Source organism: Canis lupus, chromosome 5, assembly GCF_011100685.1.
Source record: "Canis lupus familiaris isolate Mischka breed German Shepherd chromosome 5, alternate assembly UU_Cfam_GSD_1.0, whole genome shotgun sequence".
NCBI classification, from domain to species: Eukaryota; Metazoa; Chordata; class Mammalia; order Carnivora; family Canidae; genus Canis; species Canis lupus.
The window spans coordinates 39,841,719-39,860,094 of NC_049226.1; the positions used below are offsets into that span (position 1 = coordinate 39,841,719).

Below are 18,376 nucleotides of genomic sequence, written 5' to 3' on the forward strand. Positions count from 1 at the left end.
CAAAGGAGCATCACTGAAAGATTTTCAGCAGGAAAATGACATGAGCCTCAGCACTAAATAGTGCATTTATTCCCATTGCTTCATGGGCCACTTCTACCCACCCTCTAGGGTGCCTTCCAGAAAGGGCAGCTTTATGCTTTTCTAAGCATTGTCCTGCCAGCCATTCTATGCAGGTCTCATAATGCTCTTGCAGTGAGCAGGACAGACAGTTCAGCTGGTGGGGGAATGGATGGGGAGAAGCAAGAAGCATTCCCAGCCTTGTTCTCTGGGAATGGAGCCGAATATGGGGCATAGAACATGACTAGCAGAGCGGAAGAGACCACTGGAGAAATATAAGAATCAGGGAAAATACTTTGGGGTGAAAACAGCTACATACAAGCTCCTAGCTGGGAGGGCCACATAAATGTATCAAGGCATCACTTGGGAAAATGAGTACACAGATAATATTCACATGGATGGAGAAGCAGTCTAAGGGAAAGGGTAGGAGGATCATTGCTAAGTCTACTACTTCTCCCTTCTGGGAGCTGAAAGATGAATCCCTGAGTGGGAAAGCTCTTTGCCACCTTTCATTTATCTTCAGAGAAGTGGGATCTGCTATTCTAGGGCTCTTCACTTACAGTGGGCTCAGGGGCAACTCCAAGCCATTCTGTCCCTGACTCCACCCTCTGACCATGGATAGGGAAGCAGATTATTTGGGGGCCTTTGGTATATAGATATTCCTTCTGGGCGCCTGGATGGCTCAGTCAGTTAAGTGTCTGCCTTCAGCTCAGGTCACGATCCCAGGGTCCTGGGATGGAGCCCCATGTCAGGCTCCCCGCTAAGCAGGGAGTCTGCTTCTTTCTCTTCCTCTCCCCCCGCCCCCCAAGTTGTGCTCTCTCTGAAATAAATGGGTAAAGTCTTAAAAAAAAAAAAAAAAAACATAATCTGGTACATCTGATATGGGAGCACTGCTTTTGTGATCAGGTCCAAACTCCTCTTCAGCAGGCATTCAAGATTTTCCCCAATCTACCTCCCATTTTGATCCACTTCATTTCTTTTTATATGAGAGAGTAAATAGGGTAACACTTGAAAACTCTAAAGGGATATGTAAGCATCAAAGTAGTGGCTGCTATTGGAGCATTAGCCTAGACCCTTTCAAATAACAACAAAAAAACCCGACAAACAGAAATCCCCCAACTCTCTTGCTCAGGAAATCTCTTACAGAGCTCTTTGCTGATTGCCTACATTATTGGTTAATGGTTTCAAAGTGGGTTGTAGGCACTACTACTACCAGGAGATATATGAGATAATTCACTCAGGTAAAGCAAGTATTCACTAGATTGTCTACATTTTTCTGTTTGTTTAAATTACTACTTTGCAGCTATTTTTATAAGGTTTCATATTCTTTAGTAAATGTATGGAATCTCTACAGTTTATTTTACTAGTGTTTTCCATCTTATTTAATTTTCTTAAAAAAAAGATTGTATTCATTTGAGAGAAAGAGGAGAGCATGAGTAGGGTTGGGGAGGGGCAGAGGGAGAAGGAGAACCAGACTCCCCACAAAGCAGGGAACTTGATCTCAGGACCTGGGGATCATGACCTGAGCCAAAAGCAGATGCTTAACCATGTGAACCACTCAGGTGCCCCCATATATTTAATTCTTGATTCTCCCACCTATTATAAATTCCCTGATGACTAGATGTTACGTTAACCATTTAATGGTCAGGGTTCAGCTAGGAAAATGGAAACTGTCAGTTGTGTCAGAAGGAATTTCATACAGGGAACTGTTTACCCAATTGAAGGGAAGAGCTGAGAGGCCAAACATGGAACAATGAATCAATGCAGAGATTGGCAACAACAAGGAGACATTAGCTTGTGCAGGATGGGACAGCAGAGCTAGGGGATGGTGATGATGGTGTTATGTATACAGAATGGCAGGAACTGGGGTCACAGAAAACAAGGTGGAGGGCGGGGGGAGGGGAATACTCTGGTTTTCCCTCCTTCTGCCTACCAGTCTCCTATCTCTGCTGCCTATTGATCAAACCTATTGAGACATCAATTGGCAAGAGAGCCTGAAAATGTACTTTGCATGGCACAGAGCAAAGCCATAAAGTGTCTGCAATGTCTTGCTTGCAGCAGATGCCCAATGGATATTTACTTTCAATAGCTGGTCAATCCTGACCCCAAACCTTCAAAAGATAGCAGCAGTCCGGCCCCTTGCCCCTCAGTGTGAGGGGTCTAGTTTTCCAGTCTTATGGGAATGCAGTAGCTACTAGTTGCTTTGATATAGAAGGGAGTGGGGAACACCATAGGGAGGACATGGAGCCCACAGCTGGGCAAGCAGGATTCAAGGCTCAGGGAGGGGATATGTGGGGTTGGCAGTCAGCTCTACCCCAGAAGCCCAAGGACAGAGACTGCACATGATTACAGCGGTCCAGTGTCATCGGGAGGCAATGTGATGTGGGAGAGGGATAATTAGGTGGGAGGACAGAACACCTAAGTTCTAGTTCCCTGCTCATTGTGTGATGGCGGCGGTGGATGGTTAGGGAGGTGAAGGGGCAAGCTGCGTCACCAACCCCTCTGAGGGCCTTTCCAGCTCTGAAATCTCGGATTGCATGCTGTAAGCAATTTCTGAGCAATTTCTAATTTTAAAACACTGATCATGGATGGTAGTTTTTAGGACAAAGGAGAGGTCTTGGAGGAGAAATAGCACCAGGGTGGTCAAAACCAGGCTCCTGGGATTCTGCTCCTACTATTCTCTCAGCACTGAGTCAAGCTCCCAGTATTTATTGCCGACCTGTTTATATTTCAGTATTTGTCCACTGCTGTGTACCTTGTACTTAGAATGCACTTATCTGGTAAAGTGTAGGCACTCATTAAATGTTGCTTTTCCCTTTTATTTCCTAATGTTTTCCTTACCATTTCTTAAGAGAGGGAGGAATTATTCATCATTATCAGGGATGATTGAGATTGATTTTAGCCTAGTGTCATTCAGTAGCTGCTGATCTGGGACCCCGTAGAAGGGCTGAGCATACACAGATGTTGTCTCCAACATGTCATGTGTTACCTTGCTCAGAGTCTGTCATGGAATTCTGACATGACCAGCATTCTCAGAGAGATGAGAACATCAAAATTAGGAAAACAGAGCCTTCTGCTCTGATGTCCCTGGAATCCTCCCTTCATGTGGAATGCCTACCTCTGACCTCTGCCCTCTCATAACTTGAGATTCCTCTCTCCCCTTCTTTCCACCCTGCCTAATCTAACATATCTTTAGAGCCTTGCTTTAGTGCTGCCTCTTCCATGAAATCTTCTAGAAGGGGTTTGTGGCCAACTACAGAGTTTAGAGGGCATAGCCCCTAAGACTGCCCTCATTTGTTTGTTTCTTTTTTTAAAAAGAAGATTTTAGGGGGATGCCTGGGTGGCTCAGTGGCTTAGTGCCACCTTCAGCCCAGGGCGTGATCCTGGAGTCCCGGGATGGAGTCCCACATCGGGCTCCCTGTGAGGAGCCTGCTTCTCCTTGTGTCTCTGCCTCTCTCATGAATAAATAAATAAAATCTTAAAAAAAAAATAAGATTTTATTTTGGGGGCACCTGGGTGACTCAGTAGTTGAGCATATGCCTTTGGCTCAGGGCGTGATCCCAGGGTCCTGGGATCGAGTCCTACATTGGGTTCCCTGCAGGGAGCCTGCTTCTCCTTCTGCCTATGTCTCTGCCTCTCTCTGTGTGTCTCTCACGAATAAATAAATAAAATATTTTAAAAATATATTTTATTTTTAAGTAATCTCTATACTCAATGTGGGGCTCAACTCAAAACACTGAGATCAAGAGTCACATACTCTACAAATTAAGTCAGCCAGCCACTCCAATTGCCCTCATTTCTGACACTGATGGCAAATTCAGGGGTTCCCAAAGCCACCCTCGAGTTTGATAAATTGCTAGAAGGACTCACAGAACTCACTGAAAGCTATATATGTACAGTTATAGTTTTTAAAAAAGATTTCATTTATTTATTTGAGATAGAGTGAGCAAGAGAGAGGAGCAGGCAGAGGCAGAGGGAGAAGCAGACTCCCCACTGAGCAGGGAGCCTGATGTGGGGTTTGATTCCAGGGCCCTGGGATCATGACTTGAGCCTTAGGCAGATGCCTAACCCACTGAACCACCCAGGCGCCCCCTACAATTACAGTTTTTTACAGGGAAAGGATACAGATTAAATCAGCCAAAGGAAGAGATGCATAGGGCAGTGTGAGAAGGTTCTAAATGTGAACAATCTACTGTTTTCTCCCTGTGGGGTGAGGACACATTATTCTGGCAGCATTGAAGGGTGACAATACACATGGAATATTACCAACCAGGGAAGCTGGTTGGAGCTTTGGTGTTCACAGGTTTTATTGGTGTTCAATTACTTAGGCATAATTGATTGATTGATTGTCCATGTGGTTGATCTCAGCCTCCAAGTAGACTGACACTACATGGCCCAAAGCCCTGACCCTAAAACCTCAAAGATAACTGCTATTGGGTTTGACACAGATTACTTCACAGAAGCCAAGGGCAAAGGCCAGATCTCTCTGAGCAAAGCCAATTTTTTTTTTTATGGTGAAAAAATTTATATTTAGATTTATAGCTGGCTGGACTCAGTTTAGATGATCCCAATTTTGTTGGCAACATCCAAAGCATCATAGTCAGGAGCCAGTCGAACATATGCTTTCTTCTCTCCATCAGGCCTGATTAAGGTGTTGACCTTGGCCACATCAATGTCATAGAGCTTCTTCACAGCCTGGTGCTTATTGGCCTTGACATCCACAATGAACACAAGTGTGTTGTCTTCTGTTTTCTTCATGGCTGACTCAGTAGTCAAGGGGAACTTGATGATGGCATAGTGATCAAGCTTGTTTCTCCTGGGGGCGCTCTTTTGAGGATATTTGGGCTGCCTTCGGAGACTCAGGGTCTTGGGTCGTTGGAGTGTAGGTGACCTGCGGATCTTCTTTTTTTTGTGACTGTGCATGCCTTTCAGCTCCGCTTTCTTAGCTTTCAAAGCTTTTGCTTTGGCTTTGGGAGGGGCAAGGGCTTCCTTCTTCACCTTTGGCACCATCTTCGTGAAAGGGAGCAAAGCCAAATTCTTTCTTTTTTTTTAGAAGATTTTATTTATTTATTCATGAGAAACACAGAGAGGAGAGAGAGAGAGGCAGAGACACAGGCAGAGGGAGAAGCAGGCTCCATGCAGGGAGCCCGACATGGGACTCGATCCCAGGTCTCCAGGATCACGCCCTGGGCTGAAGGCGGTGCTAAACCTCTGAGCCACCCAGGCTGCCCGCAAAGCCAAATTCTTTACCATAAACTTTCTTTAGGGATCCCTGGGTGGCGCAGCGGTTTGGCGCCTGCCTTTGGCCCAGGGCGCGATCCTGGAGACCCGGGATTGAATCCCACATCGGGCTTGGAGCCTGCTTCTCCCTCTGCCTGTGTCTCTGCCTCTCTCTCTCTCACTGTGTGCCTATCATAAATAAATAAACTTTCTTTACATTTAGGAGCTTATTGAACTTTCCTAACAACTATGGCCTGGATCACCCCTCTTAGCACCTAATTAGATATAGCATTCTAGTATTCTCTATTGCTTTGTGTGTCTCCCTACCTACAGTCAAAATATGAGGATAGACCTGTATCTTGCTCTTCTATTTCTCATGTGGAACTTAGTACAACCCAAGTCAAAGAACAATTCACTTAACAAAAACAATACGTAAATGAGCTTTGGCTAAGGGCAAGGAACTGTGTAAGGGGCTTAATAAGCACCAGCTGGTTGACATAAGTGGCCTCTATTTGGCCGAGCCAAAGAGGCTATACCAGCCTTTGTGGTTAGAACACACAAATAAGAAATTTGGAAGACAGCAACTTTATAAAACAGAGTAGGCACCCCCCAAAAATATATGAATTGTGTACAGGAGTAAGGCATCCCAGTAGGACTGCCTCTTCTCAAGACAAGGAAATATAAAAGTTGACCTTGGGAACCTTCAAACAGATACACAAGTGACTCTTTCAGACCAACTACCCGAGTTGTTCTTTGCCTACAGTTCAACCCTAATCAACTCAAGGCTTGAGTCCAAGTCATAACATTTGCAGTTCCTTTCTCCTCTAATGGACTAACAATTCTGCCTTAGATAAACATGTTGGCAGGATGTAAACAGAAGTAAGTTAGCCCTTGGGCTAACTTCCTTGAAGAGATAATAGGTGAATGACCTTTGCCCCAATTTTTCTCTGTCCTGTTCCTCTTCCTGCTTGTAGCCATGTTGGCCCATGAAGCAATCATGAAAGCCAGACAGAACAGAGTAACAGAAAAGGAGAAGCGAGGTCCCAAGGACTTTGGAATGAAGGCAGTCCCAGTCCCAGATGGCATACCTCCTTGGATCAGTTATTGTGGGATTTCTTTTCTTTTTTTTTTTGTAAGATTTCATTTATTTATTTGAGAGAGATAGAGAGCACAGCAGAGGGAGCAGCAGAGGACCAGGGAGAAGCAGGCTCTCCACAGAGCAGGGAGCCTGATGCAGGGCTTGATCCCAGAACCCTAGGACCATGACCCAAGGTGAAGGCAGGCACTCAACAGACTGAGCTACCCAGGTGCCCCTATTGTGGGTCTTCTGTATTTACCACATAATCAAATCCTGATTTAGATATGCCAAAATATATAAAGCCTCCACTTTACTGATTATTTAGGTTGTTTCCAGTTTTTATTTTTATAATAAATCTCTACGAAGCATCCCTATACATAACTTTTTTTTTTTAAGTAGGTTCCACACTCAGCATGGGGCTTGAACTCATGGCCTGAGATCGAGTTGTGCACTCTACCAACTGAGCCATCCAGGTGTCCCATACATAACTTTTTGTATGCATCTCTCAATATTTCCTTGGGATAAAACTATAGAAATGTAATTTCTGAGTTAAAGGTGAAGTGAACATTTACAATCTCTCTCTTAAGAGCACTCTCTACCAACTGAGCCAGCCAGGCATCCCCAAGGGAGTGTTTTTAAAAAGGGCCGAGAGAGGGCAGCCGGGTGGCTGGGCGGTTTAGCCCCGCCTTCGGCCCAGGGCCTGATCCTGGAGACCAGGGGTCCAGTCCAGCATCGGGCTGCTTCTCCCTCTGCCTGTGTCTCTACCTCTCTGTTTCTCATGAATAAATGAATAAAATCTTAAAAAAAAAAAAAAAGGCAGAGAGATATTTGTGCATTTTATAGGCAGAAAGGAAAGACATACAACTATAACTCATAGCAAGAGTTCCCTTCTTCCTAAAAATCTCAGGTGTTTTTATACCTACATTCTTATCCCTGAAAAGTTGGGTTTATTGGCAGCCCGGGTGGCTCAGCGGATTAGCACCGCCTTCGGCCCAGGGCGTGATCCTGGAGACCCGGGATCGAGTCCCACGTCGGGCTCCCTGCATGGAGCCTGCTACTCCCTCTGCCTGTGTCTCTGCCTCTCTCTCTCTCTCTGTGTCTCTCATGAATAAATAAATAAAATCTTTAAAAAAAAAGAAAAGTTGGGTTTATTTACTTCTTTTTATAGTTGGAAAGATGGGGCACCTGCGTAGCTCAGCGGTTGAGCTTCTGCCTTTGGCTCAGGGCGTGATCCCAGGGTCCTGGTATTGAGTCCTGCATCAGGCTCCCTATGGGGCGCCTGCTTCTCCCTCTGCCTGTGTCTCTGCCTCTCTCTGTGTCTCTCATGAATAAATCAATAAATAAAGTCTTAAAAAAAAACAAATCCAGGCATCCTTTGTTTGTTTGTTTTTTAAACACCGGCATCCTAATAGCAGTTCCTTTGCTGCTTCTTCCTTCCCCCCAACCTAGATCTGTCCAGGCCCACCAGGAATGGCAGTAAAGTTATGGAGCTTAGAATTCCTAGGAACTTCCTTTAATCATTAAGCAAGGTCCTTTAGGGTTTTTCCTGCGATCTTAAGGAGTCTGGAAATTTCTCAGATGCTGGCACCTTTGGGTGAGTTTGCTAAGATGTGAAGTGGAGTCACTCTTTCTGGTGGAGACAGAGGGATACAGTGAACTGAAACCAAGTTTCTGGCTAGGGTTTGCCCAAGTAGAGTCCAGATGACAACTCTGAAGAATGGAGGATGAGGAAAAGCAGGGATTGCGGTGATTGGTGGGCCTCTCTCCCTTCCGCAGAACTGCAGTCTATAGAGACTTCTCAGCTCAGAAGTGATAAAGCAGAGGCACTGAAGTGGCCGGCAAGTCACTCCTTGTCCCTAGGCTTTCTAATTTAGAGACCACTCCTCCCATCTGCGGCTCACATGGGTCAGTGAGTCAGGTGGTGTTTCCCAATAAGAAGTCAGCAGTCGGGATTTGGGAATTAGGATGGAACTTCCAAGGTCATTCATAGAGAAGTCTGAGAACTGCATAGAACATGAAAAAGGTCTGATTGTTGAAAGAAAACAGGCATTTTGGGTACCTGCGTGGCTCAGTGGTTGAGCATCTGCCTTTGGCTCAGGTCATGATCCTGGGGTTCTGGGATGGAGTCCCTCGTGGGGCTCCCCACAGGGAGCCTGCTTCTCCCTCTGCCTATGTCTCTGTCTCTTTCTGTCTCTCATGAATAAATAAATAAAATCTTTAAAAAAATAGGCATTTTTACAAAGCAAGAAATGTAAGCTGATATAAAACATAGTCTTCTGATTTTTTCAGAAAGAATCCAAGAGATGTAAAATGAAAGCAGGGCGTCCATGTGCAGAGGGTCTGTTAGAGTACCAGGGTGCCGTTCTATCCTGTTCTATCCTTGTTGTAAAGAGCTTCAATTGCTGCATCTTAACAAGAAGGCAATTTGGCCATATGTGATTATCCATGCCTTCAGACCTTATCTTTCTAGAGGTTATAATTACTAAGGAAATAATTAAAGAAATCTAAAAGTTAAAAATCAGCTCAGAGAGATCACGGTCACTGCAATTATAGGGGAAAGAGTCTGCAGTTCTGCCATTCTGCCACCAGGGAGCGATTTCTCCAACTTCCTGAATTGTGGCTCATGAAAAATGCTAAAGATAACACAGAGTTTTGGGGCATATTCAAAGTAAAAGCGGAGAAAGTGTCGATACACCCAAGGTAAGGAATGTTAATGCAAACCAGGAGAAAAAACCCTCAAGTTATTAAACTTTAATTATGCTTTTGACTCCCTCAGCCTGAAAGAATGAGACTCCCATGAAAGAGGAATAGAAATGTATTTAGAGGAACTGAATTTTGAAAATACAACATTTCTGTGAGGAACTCTATATAAGGGCTCTGAATGTGTTCAGGTCTCCAGATATCCAGCCCAGGTCCCCAGGAAACAGAGCCTACCTAGGATGAAGGCCTAAGCAGGGACTTTACTGGGTACTGTGATCCATGGGAGAAGGACTGAGTGACCCAGAGAGGGAAGCAGGGAGAGAGGGACAGCAAACACGAGGATGGCCGTATGGCCGTATATCTGGACGCTGGCTGTGTGACCCCACAGGACTGTCTGAAAAGTTGTACAAAAAGCATCTTGGTACTGTCCATCCAGAAAGAAAAAGGCAGAAGTATTTATCTCCATAGGTGTTATCTCTCCAGTACTTTGGGGCTGAGCCTAGTGGGGGTGAGCTTGGAGCTGCAGCCCAGCTGGAGGAGAGGAGATTTGCAGGGGGAAGGCCAGGGAAGGGGTGAGGCAGGAGGGAAGGAACCCCCGCTGGGTAGCTTGCTCAGGGCACTGCCATCAAGCAGTTCAGCTCCTGGAACACATGAAGTGCCTCATGGAGGTGAGGACCCTGTTTGGCCCAGGAGGCCCCTGGGGAGAAGGAGTTCAGTGTTTTGGAAGCTATCAAATGCAACAGGAAAGCCAGCTCTTGCCAATCTTTCAGTAGGAGAACTACAAGCCTGGTGACCCCTTCCCTGGGTGTGTTTAGCAAACAGAGCGTTAATACTGCTGGAAAATGCCCCTAGACCTCGGTGTTCAGTAAACAAGCCGGGCCTCCCAGCCTGTGCGGGTTCATAAAAATAATGTTTGTTTTCCTCCTGGCTGAATATCCTCAAACTCTGACCTTTCCTACACATTCTAATGACTCACCCTGGCTGGCACTCTCTACCGGCCCTGTCAAGAGTCATAGAAAGGCTCTGAAAATCTGTGGGCTGTCAGTCCCTGCAGTCAGAAGGTTCTGGCAAGGAAAGCTTCCCCCCCTTCCCTCCTCTCTCCAGGCTGGGAAAATGCGAGGGCCCAGGTCTTTCCTCCCCCAGACCCAGCCTTGCTACAGAGTCCCTGCGGCTGGAACTCCACCGGGGTTGGGTAATCGCTTATCTCTCTCTCTGAAAACCGAGCCCCACTTTTGCACACTGCACTCTGAACTTGAATACGGACGGAGGCGCCTCACACACCCTTATTTGGTCTTGCGGCTGGTACCGGCCGGAGCTGGAAGGTTCAAGCCGCCCCTCCCCCCCACCTCCGGCACATTTCTAAACTCGATTACTTCCTTTGTCATGCAAAGCGAGCAAAGGTCATTCAAGTTCAGTGCCCGCGCGGAGGCCCGCACAGAGCCTGGAAGATTACCTGGAGCCATGCAGTCCCAGGGGGCCTAGAGCTGCAAATACCGCCCCCAATGGGCCACTCTGGGAGGTCTCTGCTCAGGAGGCCGAGCTGGAGGCCCAGCTGGAGGCCGAGCTGGAGGCGGGGCTACCCAAGGCTGAGGAAGCCGGAGGTGTGCAAAGGAATTGCATCTATGCTGAAGGGAGTTGGAGAGGGGACATTCTAAAAGCTGGGCCCGGCAACTTCTGGGGGTGATTCGGGATCACCAATGACTAGCCTAGGATAAACAGAGAGGAAAAGAAACACAGGAGGAGGGATTCCTGGGTGGCTCAGCTCGTTGAGCGTCTGCCTTAGGCTGAGGTCATGATCTCAGGGTCCTGGGTTCGAGTTCTGTGTTGGGCTCCCTGCTGGGGGTGGGCAGGGCGGCTGCTTCTCCCTCTCCCCTGATCCTGCTCCCTCTCTCTCAAATAAATAAAATACATTAAAAAAAAAAAAAAAAAGCAACACGGGGGAAATGAGTACAGGGAGAAAGTAAAGTCTAAGAAAAAAAATGCTGAGAGATGCCTGGCTGGCTCAGAGGTTAAGCCTCTGCCTTTAGCTCAGAGCGTGATCCTGGGTCCAGGGATTGAGTCTCTCATCTGGCTCCCTGCGTGGATCCTGCTTCTCTCTCTGTCTATGTCTCTGCCTCTCTCTGTGTCTCTCATGAATAAATAAATAAAATCTTTAAAAAGAAAAAAATGCTGAAAAAAAAGGGTAAAAGAAAAATCAGTCTATTTTTATTAAGTGTGTGCTGACAAGGACCCCCATCCTCAAGCAGTTGAGGCCCAGACAAAGACCACATGTCTCCAAAGATCTTTGTCCACAAAAGGCTTAAAGCCTCAAGCCAAACCAGAAGATGGGGTTTTCCTTTCTCAGAAGGCACAGAAGGGATTCCCAGATCATGAGTGGTAGGTCTTGTACTGAGGCTGCTAAACTACCCCTGGGCTCACATGCCCTTTATGTTAATGCAACGAATCAAGTACGCAATCTTGTAAAGCTCCTGTGAGAAATCTCTGTCCAGAAATTGCCAATTTGTTGTGTAATTTGGTTACTAAAAACCAGAGAAGAACCTGCTTACTGAACTCACTTAAAAGAGGCCACAGAGTTCTGGTTGTCCTTTCTAGCCCCATAAGAAGTGGTTTAGGAAGCAGATGCCAGTATCCAGACCCCTCCTTCCCTCTTCCCCAACCCCTGATGAAGAGAGTGGTGGTGGGAATGGGTTTGTAAGTATTCTTGGATATAGGAAGGCAGAGGACTCTCCTAAGCAGAAGGCTGCATGGTATTATTTTGAATAGAGAAGAAAGAGGAAGTAGCATAACCTTTTACTGGTCTCTAAAACTGGTGCCTGAAATTTCTGCCTCATTGCTGTTTTTAAAAGAAATAAAATTAGAGTCACCTCAGAGAAAGGGTTCATCCATGATTTTGGCAAGCTCCTCAAACACTGTCCTATGCCAGGAAACAAGACCAGACAGAAAGCCAGAGGGCTGGGCTTTGAGTCCCTCTGGGCCACCCAGGGCCTTGCTCCCAAGAAGCACCCAATGGAATCCCAAAGAGGGCAACTAGGGGGCTCTGGGAAAGTTTTTAAGGTGGAAATGGTACATTATCATTTAGGTTACACTGAGCTCTCAGGCCTGGTACATACAGCATGATATACAGGATGATACAGGGATGCAAGCGGGCAGGAGGATCAGATAAGCAATCAAATAAGGAAATCCAAGACAAAGAAGCACTGTAAGAAAAGTCAAACAAATTGCTGCGGGGGCTGAGGGAAGGAAAATAAAAGCTTCTATGGTAAGGATCAAAAACAGTTTTATGAAGAGCGCCTGGGTGGCTCAGTTGTTTGAGTAGCTGTCTGACTCTTGGTTTCAGCTCAGGTCATGATCTCAGGGTTCTGGGATGGAACCCCATGTTGGGGCTCTGTCCTCAGTGAGAAGTCGGCCTATGGATCATCTTCCTCCTTCTGCCCCCCCCCCCCCGCCCCCAACTCATGCTTACAAGCGCACTCTCTCTCTCTCTCTCTCTCAAATAAATAAATCTTAAAAAAAAAAAGTTTCATAAAGGCAGAGGAATCTGTGCTAGATTAGGATGATAACAACGGGCCAAATCCCAGATAGAGGAAAACAGTGTGAACTGAGGTGTGTAGAGTAAATGCAGGGCTAGGATTTGAGAATTGGAAGTTCAGTTTAGCAGAAGGAATCCTAGGGTCCCTGCCACCATACTGAAGACTGGCATTATAGCAAGGAGTTATGGAGAAGTTTCAGTAGCGAGTGGCCAGATCAGGAATGCTTTAGGAAACTCACCTGGAAACAGTCTGAGGAATAAGTTGGAGGAGTAGAGGATGGCTAGGTGACTACAATCTCAGTCCAGTCCAAAGGAACAGGTCATGGGAAGAACAAAGGGCTTTTACTAAAGGAGACTCCACCAGATTTAGCAGCTAATTAGATGGTACGAACAAGGAAGAAAATCACATCAAAGATGACTCCGGTTCCAAACATGAGTGTTTGGAAACACAGTGTTTTAGAAACACTGCATTAAAGTTAAATGCTGTTATTTCATTTAGTGATCACCTGGTACAACAATCCAAAGTGTCTGAACGGGCTTTGAAATTGGTGGTATTCAGTCATAAAGAACTCATCCAAGTGGTGCTTAGTTTTTTGGTTTGTTTGAAGATCATCAAAATGAAAAGACCACACTAAAAAAATAAAAAATAAAAAAATTCTCATAAAGAAGTTGTGGTTGTGGAGAAACTACCCTGGGATTGCCTCAAGGGTGCAAGAGCCCTCTCTTGAAAAACTCTTAATAGGGACAGGGTGGGAAGGACAGGGTTGAAGATGAGGAAGACAGTGCAGTGCAAGAGTATTTGGGAAGACAGATTTCGTGAGGGAGTAGAGCCACCAAAGGGACTAGAGATGCCAAGAACTGGGGGAAGAGGAGTTTTATTTTTTTATTTTTATTTTTTTAAAAATTTTTTTTTTTTTTTATTTATGATAGTCACAGAGAGAGAGAGAGACATAGTTTTATTTATGATAGTCACAGAGAGAGAGAGAGACATAGGCAGAAGGAGAAGCAGGCTCCATGCACGGGGAGCCCGATGTGGGATTCGATCCCGGGTCTCCAGGATCACGCCCTGGGCCAAAGGCAGGCGCCAAACCGCTGCGCCACCCAGGGATCCCGGAAGAGGAGTTTTAAAAGCCCACTGAGGGCACATAGGTGACTCAGTGGTTGGGTGTCTCCCTTCAGTTCAGGGCGTGATGCCAGGGTCCTGGGATCTAGTCCTGCATCAGGCTCCCTGCATGGAGCCTGCTTCTCCCTCTGTCTGTCTCTGCCTTTCTCTGTGTCTCTCATGAATAAATAAATAAAATCTTAAAAAAAAAAAAAGTCCATTGGATTTTACCCCTTGAGAAATCACTTGTGGGACTCTGAAAGCAATGCTAGTGAAGTGGGGGAGAGGGCACAAGCTAAACTGTGAGCACAGAGGACAGAGGACAGAGGGTGGTGGGAAAGTACCTCCAGAAAGTGCTTTCATGAAGTTTGAGGGTGGTAAGACAGGGAGTGAGTGAAAGGAAGCCGAGGAATGGCAGTCTGGGGAAGGGTATTTCAAAATCTTGAGGATGTTTGAAGACTGAGGCAAAGAAAGCACCAGAGCTGGTGGATGGGCAAAATAGAAAGGACAAAAAGAGGTGTGGGTAAGAGAACAGGGCAGTTCATGGCTGCAGAAGAGGGATATATCAAACAGGAAGCAAGAATTATTGGTTTTGGTATCCCTGGGTGGCTCAGTCGGTTAAGTGTCTGACCCCAGGGTCCTGGGATCTAGCCTGTCCAGCTGCTCACTTGGCAGGGAATCTGCTTCTCTTTTTTCCTCTGCCCTTCTCTTCCACTCCATGCTCTCTCTCTCTCTCTCAGATAAATAAATGAAATCTAAAAAAAAGAAAAAAAAAAGTTATTGGGTTAGTTGTTCCCACCTCCTCAGGTGGTTGTGAGGATTAAATGAGATGATATTTGAAAAACATTTAGAACAGAGTTTGGAAAAAAAAAAAAAAAAAGAACAGAGTTTGGGATCCAGTAAGCATTCAATAAGTGTGTGTAAGCTGATACTTTTTTTTTTTTTTTAGTTTAGTTTATTTATTTATTTTTAGTAATCTCTACTCCCAGTGTGAAGCTCACCATGAACCCAAGACTAATAGTCTCATGCTCTTCTGACTGAGCTAGCCAGGAGACCCTGAGCTGATTTTTTTTTTTAAGATTTTATTTATTTATTTGACAGAACATAAGCACAAGCAGGGGGAGTGACAGAGGGAGAAGCAGACTCCCCGCTGAGCAGGGAGCCCAATGCGGGCTTGATCCCTGGACCCCAGGACCACCACCCAAGTGGAGGGAAGACATCCAACCGACTAAGCCAGCCAGGAGCCCCTAAGCTGATTCTTGACTGGAAGATGATTCAATGCTGAGGAATGAGATGAGTGAGCATTGGGGTAGAAGACTTCACAAAGTGGTCAGTCAAGGCCAGGACAGCTCTATGTGATTAGATCACAGAACACAAATGAGAACAGAGCCAGGCCTTAGTGGGCCTTGAATACTTGGCTAAAGTAACCAGACTCTTGGTAGGCACAGCGGGAGGCCTTTAAAGGTTTTGAGGGATTCAAATTATGTTTTAAGAAGGCATACTCGGGGTCAGGCTAAATGAGGGAAAAGTCTCTACAGAAGTCCAGATAGGAGATGATGAGAGCCTGAGCTAAGATGGTGGGAATAAAAAAATGGAGAGAAATATGAAGTGAGAGGCAGAGTTGGGGGCTACACAACTAGAGGGAGGCTAAGAGGACCCACAGCACCCACCAAGTGACTTCTTTGGGGAGGCCAGCAGTGAGAATGCAGAGGAGAGAATTTTGAAGAAGATCCACAAAGAAGGGGCTAGTAAGGAGAAGAGCCAGCAGAGGAGAGGGAGAAGGAGCAGCTGGGGGTTTCCTGTCTGACTTGCTCTGTAGAGTTCATAAACATGTACCAGGCACCACCAGCATGCCAAAGACGAGGCTAGACACTGGTGACTGCACACAAGGCCTGACAGTTTATAAAAGCGGCTTTCAGGCAGCCCAGGTGGCTCAGCGGTTTAGTGCCTCCTTCAGCCCAGGGCCTGATCCTGGAAACCCGGTATGGAGTCCCACGTCGGGCTCCCTGCATGGAGCCTGCTTCTCCCTCTGCCTGTGTCTCTGCCTCTGTGTGTGTGTGTGTCTCTCATGAATAAATAAATAAATATATATATTTTAAAAGCAGCTTTCATGAGCAGCGTCCTGATGAGGCACGTGAAGGATGCTTTCCTGTCTCTTCGAGGAATTCTAGCAGCTTTGAGGAGCACAGTATACAGCCCACAGCTGTGACTGACCTGCAGGGCGTCCTGAGGCACGCTGGACAGCCTGGGGGTGACCTGTGAGATAAGGCTTGAAGCTTCATCAGTGGATTCTGACAGAACTCATGTAGACTCCTATTCTAATTCAACAGTACCAATCATAATGACTAATTTTGAAATGGTTCTCTAATAGCTTCTGTATCATTGGTGATTTGTAATTTTTAAAAAATCTCATTGTTCAATTGCTTAATATAGAGTCGTATATCTTTTAGGAAAGGTTAAATCTTGAATGAAAGATTTTGCTCCTCACACAGTTTTTAAAAAAAAATATTTTATATATTTATTTATGAGAGACACACAGAGAGAGGCAGAGGCACAGGCAGAGAGAGAAGCAGGTTCCTTGTGGGGAGCCTGATGTGGGACTCAACCCCAGAACCCTGGGATCATGACCTGAGCCAAAGGCAGACGCTCAACCAGTGAGCCACCCAGGTGTCCCTCACAACACAGTGTTTGAGGCAAGGATTATGTACTCTTTGTTGTTGGTGGGCCCATAAGCTGAGTCCTAGGACCTGTGTGGGCAGCTCGCTAGCTTCCTTCTAGGTATAAACATCAGGATAGCTGCAGAGGCTGCAATTTGCACCGACCCTTTCACCAACTAAATGAGCACTCTGGATTCCCGAAGATTGTTCTTAGTAAGACTTGTAGTTGGAGGACTACCTTCCTCCCAAATGGTATTGTTGATCAGTTCACCAGAGAATGGAAGAGTTAGAGACTTGAACACCTGTGTGAGCAGTCCTGTTAGCCTTTGAAAGAGTCAGTTTAGGGGGGCATGGGTGGCTGAGTGGTTGAGTGTCTGACTCCTGGTTTTGTCTCAGGTTGTGATCTCAGGGTTGTAAGATCAAACCCCAAGTCAGGCTCCATGCTCAGCACAGAGTCTGCTTGAGATTCTCTCTCCCTCTCCCTCTGCCCTTCCCACTCATGCTCTCTGTCTCTCTAAAATAAACAAATCTTAAAAAAAAAAAAAAAAAAAGTCAGTCTAGGGACCGTTTTGAAACCAACACTGACTTAGTATGTTTGGGAGGTAAAATGGTTCTGTTTTCAAGCTGTCTAGGTCAGGGTATTTAGGCCACATAGAAATAGATATTTTCCATAATAGTTTAACTGTCCGATAAAACAAAACCCAGGCCAATTATCTTCTCTAATTCAGCATTCTACTCTGCCGACTCCTTTCTAAAGTTGGGCTTTTCTAAAGCTGTGAAAAACAACAATATGGGGGCACTGGGGGACTCAGTGCCTGAGTGTCTGCCTTTAGCTCAGGTCATGATACTGGGGTCCTGGGATCGAGTCCCACATCAGGCTCCCTGTAGGGAGCCTGCTTCTCCCTCTGCCTCTCTCTATGTGTCTCTCATGAATAAATAGATCTTAAAAAAAAAAAAAAAGAACAATAATATGGATTCTTTCTATTTCTTTTCTGCACTCTCTGAGAGCCTTGTGATTGAGGACTTGGAGGAATCTAAGCCAAGGGACCCTCTGCAGTTCTCTTCACACCCAGAACAAGGAAGGCTTTTCAGGGGACTGTGGGCAGGCAAGGCTGAGGAGAATTTGACATGTGTGACATTTCCCAGGAAGACCGTATCATCTGGTGGTCAGATGGCTTCTGTAGTAGTATCCAGACCAGGGCAGTCTACTGTTACAGTGAGTTAAAGTCTTGGCCCACTGGTCAACACCATCTTAGTGGTGCTCCTGTGGACACCTGTTCCTTCCTCCTTCCAGTCTCTGGTCAATATCAGCATTTCTGAGAATGAGTATCTAAAGGTTTTTATTGCTCTAGTTCACCTGTGGTTTGCTCATTTCTTATCACACAGAAGATGTAACAATGGGTGTCACCATTGGTGTACCTGAACACCAGCTGTTTCTTCTGAACTTGACCTAGGCTTTATCTCCCTCTTGCCATTGAAAATTATATCATGGATCTCCTTTTTCTTCTCCTTTCTCTTTTGGCCAATCTTATAAAAATTTGCCAATATCAGCATCCAAATCCTTCTAAAGTTAGTATTTCTTAGCCACTGGGCAAAGAATTAAACATTAAATATTGCAGTAGAAAATATACATGGCTACTAGGCTGAGGATTTATAAAGAAAGCATGCAGAGAAAGAATCCAAATCCCTTCAAGATTATTCCCATTTGGGTAGATTCTATTTGCTGTAGTAACTTGAAAGTATATATAAGGACACAATTGCTATGCTGGCTGGGAGATAGTCATAGTTATTATGAATGTTCTATTTGGCTTTGTAGATAGCAATATACACAATCTCAGGGATGGGTGGCATTCATTTATTAAGAACCACTGGTACCTAGTCCCTGAAACATAAAAGCAGTTGATATGCTTTCAGAGCAATTAAAAATTACTTAGACTTTTCTTGGGCAAGGTGGAATGGTCCTAGAATTCACGTCTACAACATGTCAAAATTTAGCTTGTAAAGTGAGTTCATAATAACCATGGTTCTGCAGC

The 18,376-nt window shown here is 45.6% G+C and overlaps 2 protein-coding genes across 4 annotated transcripts in view; both read right to left on the bottom strand.

Annotated features, from left to right (window-relative positions):
* The window catches only part of PIGL (phosphatidylinositol glycan anchor biosynthesis class L), an 85,597-nt gene that overhangs the window by 20,950 nt on the left and 46,271 nt on the right, over positions 1 to 18,376 (bottom strand). The window lies entirely within an intron of this gene.
* Positions 4,600 to 5,082, bottom strand: LOC119876295 (60S ribosomal protein L23a-like). Its single transcript, XM_038537019.1, has one exon. It carries the CDS (start codon positions 5,065 to 5,067, stop codon positions 4,615 to 4,617), a length of 453 nt encoding a protein of 150 aa, XP_038392947.1. The 5' UTR covers positions 5,068 to 5,082; the 3' UTR covers positions 4,600 to 4,614.

Bases quoted from the DNA above. Each gene is read 5' to 3' on its own strand.
- LOC119876295 (XM_038537019.1), bottom strand. From the start codon at position 5,067: ATGGTGCCAAAGGTGAAGAAGGAAGCCCTTGCCCCTCCCAAAGCCAAA.